This window comes from Microcaecilia unicolor, chromosome 13 (assembly GCF_901765095.1).
Source record: "Microcaecilia unicolor chromosome 13, aMicUni1.1, whole genome shotgun sequence".
NCBI lineage: Eukaryota > Metazoa > Chordata > Amphibia > Gymnophiona > Siphonopidae > Microcaecilia > Microcaecilia unicolor.
Window position 1 is genome coordinate 49,114,234 of NC_044043.1, and position 17,301 is coordinate 49,131,534.

The 17,301-nt window shown below is 44.3% G+C and overlaps 1 protein-coding gene across 2 annotated transcripts in view; it reads right to left on the reverse strand.

Annotated features, from left to right (window-relative positions):
* Nucleotides 1-17,301, reverse strand: part of MED13 (mediator complex subunit 13) — a 339,306-nt gene that overhangs the window by 288,954 nt on the left and 33,051 nt on the right. For both annotated transcript variants that reach the window (XR_003939897.1, XM_030185828.1), the window contains exon 3: nt 12,780-12,948. Coding sequence is in view for 1 of the 2 variants with exons in the window: in XM_030185828.1 (XP_030041688.1) it covers nt 12,780-12,948 (169 nt within the window). In the remaining variant the exon portion in view is untranslated. The remainder of the gene's footprint in view (nt 1-12,779; nt 12,949-17,301) is intronic.

The following is a 17,301-nucleotide window of genomic DNA, read 5'->3' on the forward strand; positions in this document are numbered from 1 at the left end:
CTGCTTCTTTGAATTTACTTTTATTTGATTTAATTCTTTTAAAGCAGCTACCTGTTAAAAGTGGCTGCCTCTCCCAAAGACGGTACACCTTTCCAGAGAAAGGGACGGCCCTTCCCTGCTAAGCCAGGGAGATGGGGAGGAAGGGGGGTGGACTCGAGTCACCCGAGTTTAACACCCCCGAGGCTGTCAAAGAAAGAAGAGAAAGGAAACCCTGTCAAGCCTCTAAATAAGATTCCAGGCACAGAAGAATTATCACAAATATCTGTAATATCTAAAGAGAAAAGGAGAGAGACTAATGGGCTCACTTCCTACCTGCTGGGAGACTGAGAAAATACTGAGGCTAAGGTCACATGGCCAGGGCTCCTATTGGCTCTCTAGAGTCAGAGTTTTTTCTCAGTCTCCACCTGCTGGTAGGCGAGCACAACCCATCAGTCCAATCCTGGTCTGGTCCGGAGGGACGCTAAGGAAGAATCAGATTACCACCTCCTGCCACACTACCAGCTACTGACAACCATGAACATGTTAAAACAGTGTAGGTGATAAGTGGTATCCTCAAGGGAGAGCTGTGGGGGTGAGTTTGTGAGAAAATGATGCTACGAGTGCAGGGATTGAAATGTGGTGGAATGTATGCCTGAGGTGGCAAAAATTAACAGACCCGTGGTCTTGGGGGGGGGGGGGCGGAGGGTTATGAGATCTGTGTGTGTGAGTGGGGGGGGGGGGTGAGGTGGTTAAATTCTGAGAGAGCTATGGGAGTGTGTTTGATGGGAGGGAGAAGTTATATGACAGCTCTGTGTGTTACTGGGGGGAGGTATGGAATGTGTGTGCGCCCAGGGGCAGGCCTTGCTGGGGATGGATTTGGGGTGCAGAGAAAACAAGGTATTGAACCTGCCAGTGGGCAAAGGGAGAGAGGGGCATCAAGTATAGGAAGGGGCTTGAGCTAATTAGGTAGTGAGATTGCTGGGAGAGCTGAGGAGTTGAGCATGAGGAAAAGGAATGGGACTTGATATATCGCCTTTCTGTGGTTTTTGCAACTACATTCAATGCGGTTTACGTAGTATATACAGGGAAATGGAAGGTTATAGGGTCACAAGGAGCTGCAGTGGGAATTGAACCCAATTCTCTAGGATCAAAGTCCGCTGCACTAACTACTAGACTATGCCATGCTGGGAGACAGCTTTGGTAGTATCCAGAATTTCCCCAGGAGTAGACTGGAGCCATATCTTTGGTCCTTTAGTTTTACTAGGGTTAATACCCCATTCTCTCAGCTTTTCTTTTTATAAGAAACAGAAGCAGCTGCACAGGAAAAATAGAACCATTTAGCAGAATATCTTCTCTAGTTTACTCTCAATAGACTAGACTAAATGAAGGAGAAAGTGTACGTCTGTTTAGTAGAGGGCTTTTTTATGTTTTTGTTTTGTTTTGCTGGTAGTTGGATGGAATGTTAAAATAAAAATGAACATAATTATTCTTGGAAGTCACTGAGACTGAGTGCATTTTTAGAGCTTTTATTAATGATTTTAGAAGCTAAATGGTTATTAATGGTAATTTTACCCCAGAGGAGTATAAGCTTGGTGACAAAAATAATGTCTGGTTCATGCCGATATAATGGGCAAATTACAAGCCAATGCAAGAATGAACATGATAGTGAAATGATGGTTGGAAATTCAACCTGGTATCATGGTAACAAGCACTACTGTATAATGACGTGTTGTCTGTATTGTGCTTTGCTTTCAAGTAACATGGTAACATTCCTCTATAATTGAAAATAATTTGAGGTAGAAATCACAAGTACTAATTGTAATGATGTCCTTTTGAGGTACTTGTTATGTTTAAAAAACGCTTTTCTAAACTGATTCATTTATTTCCAAAATTTCTTTTTTTAATTGGGGTACATGGACTTCTGTACTGTGCAGATGCAGCTCGTGTATTCTTTGCTTTTTGTTTTTTTAACAAGGAGATAACATGAAAATTTATTGATGCTTACTTTTTTTTCTTTGTGGCTCAAATTGACATATGGTTATGCCTATTAACCAGTGACAGTGCAGCTTTAAAAATTTATTTAATATGGCTGCGTAACAACCCCAGGCTAATTCCTGATACTTTGCCACTGAAAATTAGCAGTGTGATTAAAATTGACATTCAACCAAAAGTGCTAGGAGTCATAGAGGCATATTTTCAAAGCACTTTGGGAGGCTAAGTTCCATAGGTTTCTATGGAACTTTGGGAGGCTAAGTGCTTTGAAAATGAGCTTGATAGTGGACTTGACTCTCTGACATAACTCTCATATATAAAAGATGTTTCTTCAAAATTTAAAAAAAAAAAAAAGTTATTCAATCATACTTTTTTGAAAATTGCTCTAGTGGTGCAAGCTCTAATCTTATCTCAGTTGGATTATTGCAATGTTTGTTACGCTGGTGTTTCTGCTACTTTAATTAAAAGGATCCAACTACTACAAAACTCAGCAGCTAGGTTAATCTTTAGACAAAAGAGTTATAATCATGTTATGCCTCTTTTGCGCTCCCATCATTAGCCGCCATCGAAAGCCTGTATGGAGTTAAATGGTAAAACTATGTCTTACCTGATAATTATCTTTCCTTTAACACAGCAGATGAATCCAGGAACTAGTGAGTTGTCCGCCTACCAGCAGGTGGAGATAGAGATAAACAAACTAAAGGCAGTGATGCCAGATAGCCAGCTCCTTCCTCAGTTAGTATGTAATTCGTAAGCAGTTGCCAAGGCCAAAAATATAAAACCAATAACCAGAACAAATCCTCACTATGAAAAACAGAGAACCAAATAAGAACTTCGAAATAACTGCAACTTAATCCAGAAAAGGCACTAAGCTTAGAAACTCCCACTTGTAAAGGAGCAAAAAGGTGCAGAAAACAAAAAAAAAAAGAAAACCTACTGCACCTGGTATTCCTAGGCAGTCTCCCATCCAAGTAGAAACCAGCCAGGCCCAACCCTGCTGAGCTTCCAAGATCTGACATGAGGCACACTCAGGGTGATGTGCTCATAGACAAAGCCTGTACTGCCAGTATAAAAAGAGTTTCACAAAGGAAGGAGGGAAACTTTCAAGCTGTTCAAGCAACTGCCCTCACAAAAACAGAGGGGACAGAAAAGCCTGTAAATAAAAACACTAAATAGGCCCTTTCAGTGGCCCAACATACAAGGAGCCCTGCTCCGATGTTGTTTACTGTTTCTCACACCAGGAACTCTTAAGAAAATCTAAACTCTCCACAGACAGTGAGGCCTATTGCTATCAATATACCCACTTAGGCAAACATGGCTTTCCAGCTCAGGTGATTCTTGCTGCCTTTGTGCAGAAAGGGACTGCCCTGAAGACTCCCTCTGCCTCCAAATAGAGGAAGACGGGGGAGAAAAGGACCTTACTGCTGAGCTGGAGAGAAAACATCCCCTCTTCGGGGCAGGGTCCATCAGAAGAAACTGAGACAGGGAACAAGCCACAAAACTCCAAAGGCTGAACTAAAAAGGAAGTTAGCTCCCCTACCAGACTTCTGCAACATATAGGCATACAGAGCAGCAGAATGAACTCGGGGGGGGGGGGGGGGGGGGGGGGGGGGGGGGGGGGGGGGGGGGGAGGGGGAAGAAATCCTCTGCCTCAAAGAAGCCTCCAGTGGCTGACATGCATCCCAAAAATAACAAGGCACATCGCAAGACCATCACATTCCTTCTGGAAAACTTAGCCCTCTAGAACCCATCTGCCTGAGATGGGCATAAAAACTCCCCCAATCACAAAAAGGGCTACTGAGGCCAAGCTCTCTTAAGAAGAAAGGTTCAAATTAAGGGTCCCAGAGGAGATCCTGCTCAGAAGATATAGAAACAGCTTAAAGTAATTCTGTTCTTTCCTTGAATTCCCTTGCATAGTGGGGGCAGTTTGAGAAGAATTTGTGCCACTGCCCCAGCTACATGCAAACAGTTTCTGACTCAACAGTGATTTTGGTAAAGGAAACCAAAGGCTGGAGAAAATAAAGGGGAATCCCCTGGACCAGCAGTCTCTAATGGAACACAAGGTCCTTTAGGAGAAGCCGCCCCTCCCCCCTGCCCACATCAAGGCCGCAGGGCAGGAAAGGATCAGAGCTGATATCAGGAGAAAAGAGAGGGCCATGCCAGCAAAAAGGCGCGTGTTCCCGCCATTTTAGCGTGGGAAATGGCTGCTCGGGGAAGGGGAACTTCAGCACTTCCCTCCCCAGCATTCAAACACGCCACCACACAGAGTCCCACTGCGGAGCATCTGCTACAGCAGCGGGAACAGCTTTCAAATGCCCGCGTTGCCAACATTAAAGCACGGTACCTCCATGCCTAAAAGAGAAAGGCAGGGACTCACTGAACAGCAGGTGTCTCCGGAGGAGAAGCAGAGTACCAGACACAGCAAGTCTGTTGCCTGTCACACAGACTGAAAGCACAGCACTAAGACAGGGAAACCCTATACTACCCGGTCCTGTCAGAAATCTTCTGTTTCTTCTAGTTTTTTTTTTTGTTTTTTTTTTTAAACACCGAATGAAGGCACAGGAGCTCTCTTGGTTTCTTCTTTGATTTTTATTTTATTTTTTTTAACTGGTGAGGAAGGCCAGAGCTCTAAAGACTGGAAGGCAAGTGGGGGAAGGGTGAAGCATGGACCCAGAAGACTGAGTATGCCTCCAAAGTCGGCACCACCAGCAGACACCCCTAAACTCAACTGGCCTACAGGACCATCCCCAACAGACAAATCCAGGAGCTGCTGAAGCGCCGTCCACCACCTGCTGGAGATACAGATGTACTGAGGTGAAGGAGGAGCTGGCCATCTGGTATCACTGCCTTCCGCTTTGTATTCTCTATCTCCACCTGCTGGTAGATGGACACAACCTACCAGCTCTTGGATTCATCTGCTGCATACGCTAAGGACCGGGGTATGATATAATAGAAACAATGTCAGTGAAAGAATTGACCCAGAAGTATACCAACTCGGCAGGTGCTATATATAATTAGATGTAAGGAGAGATCTCAGAGTATAAACTCACCCAAACGAGACTACACAAAGTGTTTTACGTCTCTAAGGGTGGACAAGCATCTCAATCACAAAAGTTCTGATTCTGGCATTCCTAAGAGACAAAGGGATGAAGTAATCATTGACAGAATTTTTTTTTTTTTTTTGCATAAAAGGACTGAAACAGCCCAATCCCAGCAACCCCACCAAGGGCTTGATGACCTTCAGATTCTGAGCTGCACCAAGGGAAGACTAATGCTGGAGCTGGAGAACTGTAGTGTCCTCCTGGACTTGCACATGAATCTAGATGGCCCGAGGAAAAGACCTGCCAGCTTGCAAATTCCCCTCATACAAGGAACCATAGCACAGAAGCTTCCCACTCCTACCCCAAATAAAGAATGTGGAACCTTCTGCCAGGCAAAACCCCCACCACCGAGGGTTCCGCACCCAGAGACAAGGCAGCAGAGACAGAAAACAAAAAAAAATCTACCCCAGCACAAAGCCCTCGTCCTCCAAGGGCTGTTCCCTCCAAAAAGGGACCCCCTGGACTGTCTCATACACTGTCCAAGAGAGAGGCGCACAAGGAAGCCCCCCCCCCCCCAGAAGGCCCTGGATCCACTCTCTGATCAGGGCGGGGGGGGGGGGGGGGGGGAGTCCATATCAGTAGCGCAAAATGCACAGGAAATCCCCCCCCCCCCCCCCGGAGTCCTCTCAGCACTATCAAATAGTCCAACGGAAACAATAGTGGACCACTGCAAAATACTGACTTTGATTATGACAGAGACTGGCTTCTGAAATTATACTTTAAATATAATTTTTCTACTTTTTGTTCTTTAAAAAGGGAAAATTAGGTTCTTACCTTGGTAATTTTCTTTCCTTTAGTCATAGCAGATGAAGCCATTACGTATGGGTTGTGTCCATCAACCAGCAGGGGGAGATAGAGAGCACTCAACTTTTCACAGTGCCTCATGGCCAGCCAGCTCCACTGCCTCTTCCGTATTTGAAGCTTCCAAAGCAGTATGGCAAACCGCAATGGGAACAACATGAACTTTCCTCACAGCGAACGATGGCCCCTTAACAAGGGCATAAACTCAAAAAAGGAGGGAATGAACTCATCCTCCTGGAGGGAATAAACTCGTCCTCCTTATTGTATAACTGGAGGGGATACACGCAACCTCCTGGAGAGAATAAACTCATCCTCCAAAACAAACTGGAGGGAATAGACTCATCCTCCTATAAGTGAACATGAATCCTGAAGACTGTTTTCCAACTTTCTCCCAAGGAAGGAACTTCAGGAAACAAGAACAGATTCACAGCATACAGACAATCATACAGGGAGGGCTCATGGCTTCATCTGCTATGACTAAAGGAAAGAAAATTACCAAGGTAAGAACCTAATTTTCCCTTCCTTGTCATCAAGCAGATGAAGCCATTACGTATGGGATGTAACAAAGCAATCCCTATATAAGGTGGGAACAGGTCACACCACGCGCAAGCACTTATGCTCCAAAACGCACATCCCTCCTAGCAGCCACATCCAGCCTGTAATGTAGGGCAAAAGAGAGCTTAGAAGCCCATGTTGCTGCACTGCATATCTCTTGACGAGAGAGTGCTCCAGTTTCAGCCCAAGAGGAAGAAATCGCTCTGGTAGAATGCGCCTTAAAGGCTACAGGCGGAGACCGGCCGGCAAGCAGATAAGCTGAAAAGATAGTTTTTTTGAGCCAGCGGGCAATAGTGGCTTTAGTGAAGGGCCTGAAACTGGAATAGTCGAATCAGGACCTCAAAGCGGAGAGACTGCTGATGAGGAGGCCAAATTGGAATGTGCAAATAGGCCTCTTAAATGACTAGAGTGGATAGAAATTTTCCGTTTTACGCGGCAGCAATAACCGACCGGAGGGCCTCCATCCTGAAGCTGCGCACTCTGAAGGCCCTGCTGATTCCTTAGAGATCAAGAAGAGCCTCCTTTCTTGGCCCCACAAAGTAGATGGAATAGTGTTCTGAGTCACGTTGTTCCACTGGAACGACAGCGTCAATTTTGTATCAAATTGCCCAGAGCCAGTTTGACCGCCGCGAATTTTCGCAGGGACTAACCACGCAAAGGTCCTTCAGAGAACGACAAGCTCCAGCTTGTAGCCGTCTAGAATAAACCCGAGAACCCAGCCGTCCGTTGTTACCCTGACCCATTCGCCCAGAAACAAGGACCGCTGCCCTCCCATAAAGTCTAGACCATGGGCCAGGTCCCCACCATTGGGCACGATGTCCTGGGGGAGCAATTTCCACCGGAGCGACGGTCTCCTCAAAAGGACTGCTGCCCCTGAGGAAAACGCTGTCTGGAATAGAACCCAGACTTTCCTAGGCGATACCGGCTAGGAGCTCAAAAACGGCTCTGAGTGCGGACGAGAATTCACACTGGTTCTGAGCTCTGGGAGTCTCTTGCCCATGGCATCACCCAGCTCCGTCACAGTTGCATCCAGCTCAGTTCCAAATAGGAGCTTGCTCTTAAAAGGGAACTTGCCAAATGGGCCTTGAGGCCAGGTCGGCTGCCCAAAGGCGAAGCCATAGCCATCTCTGGGTAGACATGACTAAGGACTCTTCCTTAGCAGTAGACCGGAGAACATAAATCAGTCAAATAGGCCATGCCTGACTGGAGAGTCTGTTCCACCGCATCAAATCCTCCGCAAAGGAAGCCGCTTGCAAAGCAGTAAGACACGCCCTGGCCACAAGAAACCGCACACTGCAGCCTGCATACCCAAGGAGGCTGAGTCCAACGTTAATTTTAACGCCAGTCCTGCGGATCCTTCAGGGCGGTGCCACCTTCCACAGGCACAACTGGTCACTGCTGTGAATAGACAAATCACAGAAGGTAGGCGGAAGGCCCCACGCTCTCCCTCAGACAGGGGAAAAAAGGCGCTTCATGACCTTAGTGGCCCAACGGCCGGTCTCTGGAGAGTCCCATTGCTCCGCAATCAGACCTTACATAGCCTCATGGAGGTGAAAACCCCTAGGCGGCTGCCTAGTGGCTGTTATAATAGAAGGAGTCACCTAGGAGGAGACTCACCCTCAGGAGCTGCAATGTTTAGAATCTCCTTACCTGACAAACAGAATAGACAATTCCTCCTGCCGAAACAGCCGGGCAGCAGAAGTCTCATCCGCTCCATAGAAGATCCGACCTCCCTCCAGCTTTTCCATACCAGAATGCTGGAATAAATCAGACAAGCTGTCGTCATCTACCTCAGAAAAACTAGACACAAGGTCTAGAGGTAGGGGAGCCGCCCTAAGGCGATTCTGAACAGCCTCAGCGCTCTTATCTGCCGGTTCAGTCCCAGCCCTTTTAAACTAAAAAGCCTGGTGCATTAAAAGCACCAAATTAGGAGAAAAAAAAGAGCTCCCTGCTCCGATTCCACATCAAAATAGGGCTCAGGAGGAAAAGGGCTCTCTGACACCGCAGAATGCAGCGGGGAGACGTCACAGCGCAAATCCAAGATGGCGCCCGTTGCCTCACCCCGAGAACAGCGCGGGAAGGAAGGCGCTACTTGTGGACGGGCTCCTTTCCTGAGCCTCTCTTGTTTAGGGCGGCCTGCGTTCCATGAGCGCCAACGAAGAATGGGCGGTAAACGCGGGATGGGCAGGTACTGTGGCCAGGAAAGAACGCGTGTCATAGGCCGGCCTCGGGAGAAGTGTGGTTAACGCTTCTTTCCTCCTCGAAATGCACCACCTGTTCCTCTGATCCCATCCCCACCAACCTACTTAACACCATCGCCCATACTGTCAACCCCTCCATCTGTCGCATCCTTAACCTCTCTCTCTCCACTGCAACTGTCCCTGACACCTACAAGCACGCCGTAGTCACACCACTCCTCAAAAAACCACCACTCGACCCTACCTGCCCCTCCAACTATCGCCCATCTCTCCTACCCTTCCTTTCCAAAATACTTGAGCGTGCCGTTCACAGCCGCTGTCTTGATTTTCTCTCCTCTCATGCCATCCTCGACCCACTCCAGTCCGGTTTCCGCCCTCTCCACTCGACAGAAACAGCACTCTCTAAAGTCTGCAATGACCTGCTCCTGGCCAAATCCAGAGGCCACTACTCCATCCTCATCCTCCTCGATCTTTCTGCCGCTTTTGACACTGTCAATCACGATTTACTTCTCGCCACACTGGCCTCAATTGGGTTCCAGGGCTCTGTCCTCTCCTGGTTCTCCTCCTATCTCTCCCACCGCACATTCAGGGTGCACTCTCATGGATCTTCCTCCACTCCCATCCCGCTATCTGTTGGAGTTCCCCAGGGATCTGTTCTTGGACTCCTTCTCTTCTCTATCTACACCTCTTCCCTAGGCTCACTGATCTCATCTCATGGCTTCCAGTATCATCTTTATGCTGATGACACTCAGCTGTATCTCTCCATACCAGACATCACCGCAGAGACCCAGGCCAAGGTATCGGCCTGCCTATCCGACATTGCTGCCTGGATGTCCAACCGCCACCTGAAGCTGAACATGTCCAAGACCGAGCTCCTCGTCTTTCCACCTAAGCCCACTTCTCCTCTTCCCCCACTCTCTATCTCAGTTGATGGCACCCTCATCCTCCCCGTCTCATCTGCCCGCAACCTCGGGGTCATCTTCGACTCCTCCCTCTCCTTCTCTGCGCATATCCAGCAGACTGCCAAAACCTGTCGCTTCTTCCTTTTCAACATCAACAAAATTCGCCCTTTCCTCTCTGAGCACACCACCCGTACTCTCGTCCACGCTCTCATCACCTCTCATCTCGACTACTGCAACTTGCTCCTCACTGGCCTCCCACTCAGCCATCTATCCCCCCTTCAATCCATTCAGAACTCTGCCGCACGTCTCATATTCCGCCAGAACCGATATACTCATATCACCCCTCTCCTCAAGTCGCTTCACTGGCTTCCGATCAGATACCGCATCCAATTCAAGCTTCTCCTCCTTACTTACAAATGCACTCACTCTGCTGCCCCACCCTACCTCTCTACCCTCATCTCCCCCTATGTTCCTGCCCGTAACCTCCGCTCACATGACAAATCCCTCCTCTCAGTACCCTTCTCCACCACTGCCAACTCCAGGCTCCGCTCATTTTGCCTTGCCTCACCCTATGCCTGGAACAGTCTTCCTGAATCCCTACGCCAAGCCCCCTCCCTATCCATCTTCAAATCCTTGCTTAAAGCTCACCTCTTCAATGCTGCATTCGGAACCTAACCTTTCAAACATATAGGTTGCCCCAATCTGTCTGACCTATCTGGATTAACTGTACATTTGTCTTTTTAGATTGTAAGCTCTTCGAGCAGGGACTGTCCTTCCATGTTAAATTGTACAGCGCTGCGTAACCCTAGTAGCGCTTTAGAAATGTTAAGCAGTAGTAGTTAACGCGGCCCGAGCCGCCATCGCTTCCTGGGCGGGCAACAACGGTTGGGTGGCCGTCGCGGCGAAAACGGTGGCCAAAGGGCGAGAAAGGGTGGCCAACTCCGTGGAAGGTTGTGCAACTGCCATCGCCGCGCAAACGCGGCCTGGTGAGCCAGGCGCTGCACTACTCATACCGGGAACAACCCCCTCCCACTAAATAATATTCATTACCTGAAAAAATCCGGAGCTGCAACGAATCTGCCCTGAGTGAGCTTTTCTAGTCGTTATTCCTTAATCCTGATTGAAAAGCGTTCTTCTAACTTTTTTTTTTTTTTTTTTTTTTATGCCTCAGGAGGAGAAATAGACTTCAAGTTGCACAGGCTCCAGCGGGAGGGGGGAGAAAGGGAGGGACCTGGCACCACCAGGTGTCACCACTCGATCCCAAGCCTGGGAGAGTCCTCAACCCCGGGGTTAACTCAACTACACCCACCGAAGTAGGAGAGGAGACCCAAACACTCAACTGCACCTACAAAGTAGGAGAGGAGATTCAAACAAGCTCAACTACTTCTAAAAATAGGATAGGAGCGAAGCAGAGCTGCTGAGCTGTGACCACTCACCTGCTAGATAGAGAGAATACTGAGGATCATGTGACTGCTGGTGACCATATATAGGGAGCTGAAAGCTTGCTCTCTATCTAACCTGCTAGAGGAGGGACATAACCCATCTGTCTCTGGATTGGTCTATAGGATGCTATGGAATATTATATTCAATAAACTGGTAATCCTGGGGGAATTCTGCACAACTGCACAGTGCAGAATTTGTACAGAATTCTCTCTGCCCTGCAGGACTCTGCAATTATTGTGCAGATGTCTGCACCGTGCCAGTATCGGAGGTAGTGAACCACTGCACATCGGCTCACTTATGCCTCTGCTGGCTTAGACCAGACTAAGTGAACTGCGAGTCCTGCAGTTGAACCAAAGCCAGCAGAGGAAGAGGAAGTGACTTGATGTGCAGCATTTCATTTCCTCTTCCTCTCCTGCAGCGTGATCTCTGGGGGAGAGCAGAAGTACAATGAAAGGGGGAGGGGACAGAGAAGAGTGAAATGTGCCATTGGGGGAAGTAGAGCAAAGCTGAGTGTGCCCCTGGTGTGGGTGGGGGGTGACTGGAGCTTGAGAAATTTCAAGCCTTAGGATGGAGCAATTCTGTTAAAAAAAAAAAACTTCAAATTAATAGTACAGAATTCCCAAAAATGTTATGCAGAATTCTCCCAGGAGTAATCTAGGTTGAAAAGCACAACTCTAAGGGAACCAGTTTTATGGTTCCTAACTGGAGGAGATGCTGAAGTGTTTTGCCGACAGCCTTTAGGCAACATAATACAGGCCTCATAAACTGACTTCATTTAGCTCCAGGGCATACCGCTATTAAACTACTCTGAGGACCCCAAGAAGTCCACAAGGACTCTACCATGAAGCACAGACCTCAGACTGCTCTCCAGGGAATCAGGCCTCCAACTTAATTTTACTGCACCAATCCAAGCTGCACCATCAGCAGGAGGCACAGAAATACTGGCATGTTCTAAGCTGCAGCAGGAGGGGAGTGGGAACAGAATCAGGCTCTTCAAGGAACAGACCAAGGATGTCCTTTTACGTAAAAATGAAGTTTATTAACAGAAGACTCTACAAGGTACCATGTTTCGGCACTGGAAGTGCCTTCTTCAGGAGCCTTGGTAAACATATACAGTAAGTCCTAGTGGACAAAGGAAGTAAATCTTTAAACCAAACGTTGTGGAAACGCTGTGGTCTTTAAAAAGACCTTTGTAAGGTATGGTATAAAGTGTGGCTTCTAGGCGCTGCTGGTTTGCAAACCACAACGTTTGGTTTAAAATATTTACTTCTGAAGCCTTTGTCCACTAGGACTTTCTATATATGTTTACAGAGACTCCTGATGGTACCTTGTAGAGAATTCTTTTAATAAACTTCATTTCTACATAAAAGGTCTGGTCTGTTCCTTGAAGAGCCTGATTCTGTTCCCACGCCCCTCCTGCTGCTTTGACTTTACATGGGACATTGTTCTTTTCACTCCTGTGGTTTGGTTGCATGTTCTAAGCTACACCATCTGCTGGAGGCAGAGAAATACTGGCATGTTCTAGGCTGTGGCACTCCTTATGTTGGTGATGCCACTGGAAAGCTCTTCCTCCAGCTGCTGGTAGAGTGGCACAAGCCATCAGTCTGGACTGGTCTAGCAGAATGAAAAAATGAAACATTTATTTAGAAGAGAGGATGTCTAAAATAAAGAAAATGAAAAGCATGACCAACAGTAAGAATGCATTTTATTTTTATTCATTTAATATTCTGCATTTCCATAATTCTATTTTTTTTTTTATTAAATTCATGGCATAAACAAACAAAAAGATATCCATTCTGAAACCTTACCTTTTATTAATGGGTTTCTCATCTTTTTCATAGGGTTTCACAAACCATTTGCCGATACGCACAAAGTTGCGGTTCATTAAACATCTCTCCAGTAGATTGTGAACTGCTTTGAAAAGCAGGGTACGACATTCATAGGAAAGTCCATTTTCCCACATTCCATCTTCCTCCTCTGTCATGTGAGACAGAAGGAAAAGTTACTATATAGTCTATTTAAACATAAGGAACAAATAGAAAGAATTCTTTGTGTAGGAGCACTAGCACAAAAACCAGAAACGTCTTCACCTCAATTTTCTACAGTGCCTTTCAATATAAAAGATTTCATGAACTCTGACTGAGCTCTAAGAGAAAACTGATGGCAGATGCTGCTACTACACACCGCTACTTTTTATTAGTAGATAGGTATTATATAGTAACTGTACACTAGACTGGCTGCAGGCTATCAGAACAAAAGTTTTTGTGCATGCAGCTTAAATGTTTAGCACAGAAAACAGCCTAATAGCAGTAACTCCTGAGTGTGTTGGGGAATACTCAAGTATGATCACATCACCCATCTATTTAAATAAGTATCATTGGTTACTGGTCCAATATCAAATTAATTTCAAAATTCTCAAAATTGCTCAGAGCATATTATGAGAGGATGCCTCTGTACTTGAATAATCTTGCTCTTCCCTACACCCTAGGGTTCTCAGATCTTTGCAGGACTATAGAATGGTCCTGCCAAATTTCTCTAGCACATAATGGGCATTTATATGCTCAAGTGCCTTTGCATGGCTTGCTCCATCACTTTGGAATAAATGTCTGAAAACAATTTGTGCCAAACTGGCCTTACTGGCATTTTATGTTCAGAGTGGAAGATTTATTGATGCACATGGCAGATGCAATGCAGTAGTAAAAAAAAAAAAAAAAATTATATATATATATATATATATATATATATATATATATACAACCTTTTTTTTTTCCTTCTTAAATGAGTTAGGTCTTTAAAGATTTATGGCATTTTTATAATAAAAACAAAGTATCAGGAACTGTCTTGATCCACGAAGGCCAGGTGGTATATCAAAATTTAATAAACTGTACATCCCTACCCATATCGAGAGCATGTGTATGTACACAGGTCAGCTTTAGGGTAGCATGAGCAAGGCAGTCACCACTCAGTGTGCCATGGGAGCTGTGAGCACATTTGTGAACCAAAAGCATCATTTATTTTATTCAAATATTTATATTTCCATGCAATCTATCATTCTTGGCAAGTCACAATAAATTGTGCATAAAAGAAATTATATATAACAAAAACAAGCATACAACAATCACAAATTTGCATCCCTATTCATCAATCAGTATTACATTACCAATTTCTGCCTTCAAACAGTCAGCATAAACATAACTGAAGCCCTTAAATCATCTCAATATTCAGAAAAACATACTGAAATAGGAAAGGTTTTAAGGCTTTTTAAACTCTCCTACATCTCTCAATAATCCAACATTGGGAGGTAAAGAGTTGCATAACTAAGATCCTGCTGTATAAAATATTAAAAATTTATAGTCCTCAAAAAATAAATAAAAATAAAACCAACCAGAAAAACGGATCATCAAGTAAATTCCTAGAGCTGGAATGTAAATATCTCAGACTGATGTAAATGCAAAGCAAATACATGGTCAAAACTTAAAGCCAACAATAAAATCTTATATAAGATAGTCAATGGGCAACCAAATAAAGTCACATCAAGGTTGGTAAGATAAGGTGAAAAAAGAAAGCCAAAGAGAATCCAGTACATGGAGAACTCAAAAGGTCCCACGGAGAAACTCAAACAGAAACGGAAGTGGGAGTGAAAACCAGGTCATCCAAAGACAGGACCACTGAAGTGGTGAATTGAAGCAAAGTTTATTTGAAAAACAAACTGACTCGAAACAACGTTGTGTTTCGGCCAGATGGCCTACATTAGGATTCTATGAATTAAAACAATATATAAGAAAACAAAATTCAAACAAACAGAAAATTTGTGTAGTGATAAAATGCAAAACACAAAGTTACAATAACAATAACAATCATGTAAAAGGATATAAATAAAAAATATCTGAAATTTTTTAAATATATGTTTTTTGAAACATCTATATATTTTTTAATAAATTACATGAGTGCAACACAAATTTTAAGTCTGATGGAAAAAACAAAAATAAATAATAAAAATAAAAAATATAAATATAAACCATAATGAGATTTAAATTTAATATTGCAGAATTTGTGATAGCGCATGGATATGTCACTCAAATATTAATTTTAATTTTCCATGAACAATCTAAACCAGGCATGTCAGGAATAATATATATACATATATAAAAAAAAGGATCAGTTTCATTATAATAAAATGACTTGGAAAAATCCAAAATTCCAGGAATAACATGTATAGAATGTTTGTACGTTTGGGAAGCTTGCCAGGTGCCCTTGGCCTGGATTGGCCGATGTCGTGGACAGGATGCTGGGCTCGATGGACCCTTGGTCTTTTCCCAGTATGGCATTACTTATGTACTTATGAATCATATGGATTGAAAGAATGAATAGAAATGAATAAAACAAAAATAAATGGTTATGGTATGAATTATATATATGTATATGTCTATGTGTGATAATTAAAGTATACAAAGACTATTGATGATGTGCTGACGAACATAAAATAAATGACTGAGTATGTGTATTCTGCAACAAAATATGATATAAGGACTAACATTTAAAAGATAATAGTCTGGAAGAGTATATGTAATAACCAGAGTAAAGGAAGAGTGACTAATTATTTTAAAACAGGACTAACCTTAAAAACTTGGCTCAACAATGAGAGTCCAGAAGTAATAACATTAAATTGCAATGGTCTAAAAAAATAATACATAAAAAGTAAAAAATAAATAAATAAAAGCGAACATAACAGTTGAAAATCATAACGTGCTGGTGTATATCAAAATAATTTGAAAAGTAGACAGACAAATCTTCGCATGTAAAAATGAAGCCACTTGAAATCAGGTGCAGAGAAAATTTCAAATATTATTAGAAGAAATAATTGTGATAAAATCTATATGGAGAAACAAATCTGGTTATAATAAACCTGTGCGCAGATATGGGCAACAAACACAAATGAGTGGTATCATGTGAGCGGGAGAAAGAACCGTGCTGCAAAAGGTGATGTACTAGAAACCAAGGACGATCGATTATATAATATCCTATGCTATATATAATAACTAGTAAAAAAAGCCCGTTTCTTATATAATAATTTGCATCTCCGTCTGGCTGCCTGGGTTCATAACATCTTTAAGAGGCTGACCTTCAGCCAGCCTCTAGGGTTAAAGGAAAGGAGAGGGGAAATAGGTTTAGGTTTCTGAAGTTGAACAAGCAAAGGGGAGGAGGCGAAGATAAACAGGTTTAACAGAGCTGTTCAGATAATAGAGATACTACTACTACTTGAGAGCAAAGCTTTGATGGTGCCTCCAGGGTTAAAGGAAAGGGGAAAGGAAGTAGGTTTCAGTTTCTGAAGTTGAACAAGCAAAGGGGAGGAGGGGAAGATAACAGGTTTTACAGAGCTGTTCCCATAATAGAGATACTGAGAGCAAAGCTTTGATGGGGTCAGCACGGTCCATTCCTGCTGTCAGCTACTGTATGAGGCACACAGTCTCTCTCTCACACACACACACACACACAGTCTCTCTCTCTCTCTCTCTGTCTCACACACAGTCTCTCTCCTAAGGGTTCGCTTAAAACCATAATCACCATTACATGATAACTTTGCTGCGCCCGTTTCATTTGTTTGAGAAACGGGTCTTTTTTTACTAGTATGTTATAATAAAGTGAAAAACAAAAACAGAAAAAGACTATATCTTACAAAATAAAAACGAACATAAAAAGAAACACTGGAAAATTATAATGTGCAGATGTATATGAAGTTAAATTTGAAAAGAAGACAGACAAATATTCGCATAGAAAAATGAAGACAAATAAGTGGTATCATGTGAGCGGGAGAAAGAACCGTGCTGCAAAAGGTGATGCGCTAGAATACAAGAATGATCTATTACACATACTATATGTTATAATAAAGTGAAAAACAAAAAAAAGAAAAAGACTGTCTTACAAAATAAAAACGAACGTATAAAACACTGGAAAATTATAATGTGCTGATGTATTCTATATAATAAAACGCACCTCCAACGTTCTGAAGCTGACTCCGTGGCTAAAGCATTCCTGCTCTCCGTAAGGCTCCAGCTACTAAACTGACGTCACGTAGTTCCGGGTACGTCACCGGCAGCACTGACAAACCGAACGACAGCAGCATGAGGCCCCGCCCCTGCCGCCCTCGCCGCAACACCACACCCCCCAGGTCAAATGACAGAAGCACGAACGATAGCAGCACGAGGCACCGCCCCTGCCGCCCTCACCGAAACGCCACCCCCCCCCCCCCAGGTAGAGCACCGTGCACGGCTCCGGCCACAGGACGCAAGGGCCACCCACTGGGTTTCCCCTTTTCCGCTGCCTCTCACC